This window comes from Sesamum indicum, linkage group LG11 (genome assembly GCF_026168435.1).
Source record: "Sesamum indicum cultivar Baizhima isolate 11 linkage group LG11, ASM2616843v1, whole genome shotgun sequence".
Classification (NCBI taxonomy): Eukaryota; Viridiplantae; Streptophyta; class Magnoliopsida; order Lamiales; family Pedaliaceae; genus Sesamum; species Sesamum indicum.
Window position 1 is genome coordinate 10,495,216 of NC_142667.1, and position 4,015 is coordinate 10,499,230.

At 36.7% G+C, this 4,015-nt stretch overlaps 1 protein-coding gene across 1 annotated transcript; it reads left to right on the plus strand.

Annotated features, from left to right (window-relative positions):
- Window positions 1–359: 359 nt before the first annotated feature.
- Window positions 360–1,632, plus strand: LOC105173594 (uncharacterized). The gene has a single exon (XM_011095387.3). The coding sequence runs from the start codon at window positions 429–431 to the stop codon at window positions 1,476–1,478; it is 1,050 nt and encodes a 349-aa protein (XP_011093689.1). The 5' UTR covers window positions 360–428; the 3' UTR covers window positions 1,479–1,632.
- Window positions 1,633–4,015: the final 2,383 nt, after the last annotated feature.

A 4,015-nucleotide genomic window follows, 5' to 3' on the forward strand; every position in this document is an offset into this window, starting at 1 on the left:
CTAAAGTGCTCTTAAATACTTCATTAATTTTCAAAACTAACTCAATAGGCTACTACTATTCTATACAATTATTATGCATATTTATGAAGAGATTAATAGTATAGAAAAAATGGAAGATAGAAAAAATTGTTGTTGGAATCAAGTTTGATCGAAACAAATCAAATTAATTATAAAATAAGTATATTATAATTATTTTATAATTGATTATTTTTTATAAAATTAACAACAATCATATAATAAATATATTATATTTATTATAATAATTAATTTAAATTTAACAAATTGGGACTAAAATTTCCCATAGGAGATGATGGAGATGAGATGCCTTCAATCAACTTGCCTTCTCAACCCCCCACCCCACTCCACCCCTCCCTCCTTTACATCTCTTCTTTACTCCCTTTCTTCCATATTTTCTTCCTTCCACAAAAATGGTTTCTCTCCGCGCATTCTTCTCCCACTTCCTCCTCCTCCTCCTCCACTTCGCCTGCTTCATCTTCTCCCCCCACCACCACCATCACCGCCGCCGTCACCATGACTTCAAGAAAAAGGTCGCCACACAAACAGCATCACTCTTTACTTTCATCAAACGCCTCTTCTCCTCCTCTTCCTCCGCCGCTGCTGCAGCCTCCGACCCCACTCCACAACCGGAACACTCGTTAATCCAATCCCCATTTTCCTCCACACGTTCCTTACGCGCAATCCCTCCCACCGCCGTAATTCCCACCACCCCATCACAAGATCAGACTAATCTATCCCAACCCAACCACCCACTGCTCTCGCGCACCGACATCCACCCTTGCGCCGTCTGCGGCGAAATCCTCCGGTCCCCGGCCCTTCTCCACCTTCACCAGTCCGCAAAGCACGCGGTTTCTGAGCTCGTCGACGGCGAAAACATCGTTCGGATCATATTCAAAATGGGCTGGCCCGAGAAGGCCAAGAGCCCCATCATCCATCGGATCCTCAAGATCCACAACAGTCCCAAGTCAATCTCCGTATTCGAGGAGTACAGAGAGCTCGTCAAGTCGAGGGCGGCAGCGGCCAAGATAAAGACACCGAGAAACGAGCGGTGCATCGCCGACGGCAACGAGTTGCTGCGGTTCTACTGCACCACCTTCATATGCGAACTGGAGTCAAGCATATGCAGCCAGCAGTACTGCAGTGTGTGTGGGATTATCAGGAGCGGGTTCTCGCCCAAGATGGACGGGATCTCGACGCTGGGCACCAGCTACGGCGCGCACTCCGCCGTACCCGAGGACATCGAGGAGGAGTTCAAGTTCATGCACGTGAAGCGGGCGTTGCTAGTTTGCCGGGTCGTTGCGGGTCGGGTCGGATGTGACTTGGGTCTGGTGGACAAAGAGGATCCAGGGTTCGATTCGCTGGCCGCGGGTAGGGGGAGCGAAGACGAGGAGGATGAGCTGGTGGTTTTCAATCCGAGGGCTGTGCTTCCTTGCTTTGTGATAGTGTACACAGTGCAGTAGTTTTTGTACGTAGCACGTGTTCCTGCTACATGTGTGGCTCAATTCATGCAACATAGTGCAGTTAATCTCGATTGTTGTCGACAGTGTTTGTGTTTACTTACAGTGTTGTAAAATTATTGACAGTGTATATATGGCATCCTTTATCTGTGCTTTAGGTTGCTGTTCGAATTAAAATATTTATCATAATTTTTAACTCTAATTTATAAAAATAATTGTTAATAGTCATTGCACATTTATAATTAAGTATTACGCATTATGAATTTTTTTATTTTTAATAATAATAATTAATCAGTATTTTTCTTCTAATGTATGCAGGCTAATATTTAAATTATACATTAATTTAATTATAATTTTTAGTTTTATAATCAATCACATGTTAATATGATACTAATACATAACTTGTGAGAGTGTGCTAAAAAATCAGCATAGTAGTATAATTATTGTGTAAAAATTGTAGTTAATAAAAAAAAAAAAAAACTTTTCAATAGTTAGTGTGTAAAATGATAATCCAATGACTACAAATATAATTACTAGTAATCAATTGTGACTACGTATACAAAAATTTGGTCATTAAAATTATATATGCGGGTTGTCTTGATCTGACCCAACCAGTCCAAAAACTTGCAATTCCAACCATTAGTAACAGATATGCGGTATAATAAGAGAGGCCCTCGGGTCATATTATTGGGTGAAAACTATAAATAACTCCTCATTAATGATATGTCGGTACGTTTTTACAGTAAACTTAATTTAGATATTGTCTCTAAATTTTAGACCCATTCGCTAATTTAGACGTCAAAACGTCTTGATTAGAGAGACTTCAACACCTGTGACGTACTTGTAGATAGTTATTTTTCACGTCCCACAAAATAATAGAAGGGATTCTGAAAATTGATGATTTGCAATTGAAAACAAACAAAAACACTTCCCCCCTCATACTTATTTGTTCAGGTTATTATTAGTTGTTTGTGAATGTCCCATGTTGAAGCCCCCACCATTGCACATAATTGTACAACTTGTTTGCTGCTCACCACCCAATTCCAACCATGTGTTTTCTGACCACATCCTTATAACATGCCATCAAAATACAATTTTGGTAAACGGTAATTATATTGACATTTTTTGAAATTTAATACAATTACACGACTACTTTATAATTTTTGTAAAAGTTGCAGGTAGACTATAAGAAAGTGTTATTTGATGGAAGTTTGTTTAAACTTTCGTCATTGAATTATAATAAATGTACTTGTAATTACAATTACAATTTCAAAGTGTTTATTGATAAATAACATTTGCAAAAATTGCCATCCATCTCTACCTCAATTCAAAGCTTTTATAATGGTGGTCGGCGACGGAAAGTCAGTCTTCCATTGGTAATAATTGTACGTCAAGGTGAGGACCCCGGGCAAGCATGTATGTAGTCCCAGTCAATTTCTGTGTATTTATGGTGATTTATTTATTATTTTTAGTTATATTAATGTATTAATTGAATTAATTATTGTTTAATTTATCAAAATTGATATAATTATACATGTAATTACCACTTTAAAAAAAGTTAATGTTAGGAAAAAAGTTCAACTGATAAATAAGTATTATTAATTAGATGTATTCAATGACAAAAAATAATAATTATTGTTCATAATTTGACAATTCTAATGATAAGAACAATTATGCAATTAAAAGTTCTGATGGTGATGGTAGATAATTAATTGGAGGAAAACAAATACTATTTACAATGTTGAGACCATTTGCGATATACATAAAGCAATAATCCAATAATAAGAAATATAATTATCACTGATTAACATGACAAAGGACAGAAGGTTAGCAACAAAAAATTAAGCGAAAATTCCTATAGTTTGATCACTAATTATATACATTAAGTGACAAAATTTTTTACTTTGTTCATATTAAGTGACTAACTGAGGGAATCATTTGTTAGATGGAAACAAATCTCAGGGGTATTAAATGTAATTTTTAAACTATAGAAGGTCTATGTGTAATTATACTAAACCTCAAGGGAGGGGAGTGTAATTGTCCCAAAATATAATTTACCCCAATATACTGTTGGAATGAGTGATCAAAAGTAAATTGGATTGACTGTTTGTCATTCGTCAATTTTTATCGAATAATATTGAATTGATGAATATAGTAATAATTTATCAAGTTGGCTTTGTGTGTTCTGTTGTGCTTACCGCCATTGTTGAACGGGGTTATAATATCACAACAAAATACCAACAGACTGAAAGATTAAACCCGTGGAGTTGGCTTGCGCATAAGTTTGGCAGTTATGAAGCCAACTTTTGAGGATTGGTTTGAAATGTTTCAAGTTGAGAACCTCGAGACAGGACATCACAAGTTCTATAGGGACTTGCACTAAGTACTGCAACCGTGTTTGGTTGACAGGAGACGTAGGTCGTTAGTGCAATTTTAGTGAGTTAGTTGACAGACTGAATTGACTAGCGGGAATTGTCATATGAAAGTCTCTTAAGGTTTAAGTGGAATTTTCAGTACCGAAAGTATGAGATTAGTCATTG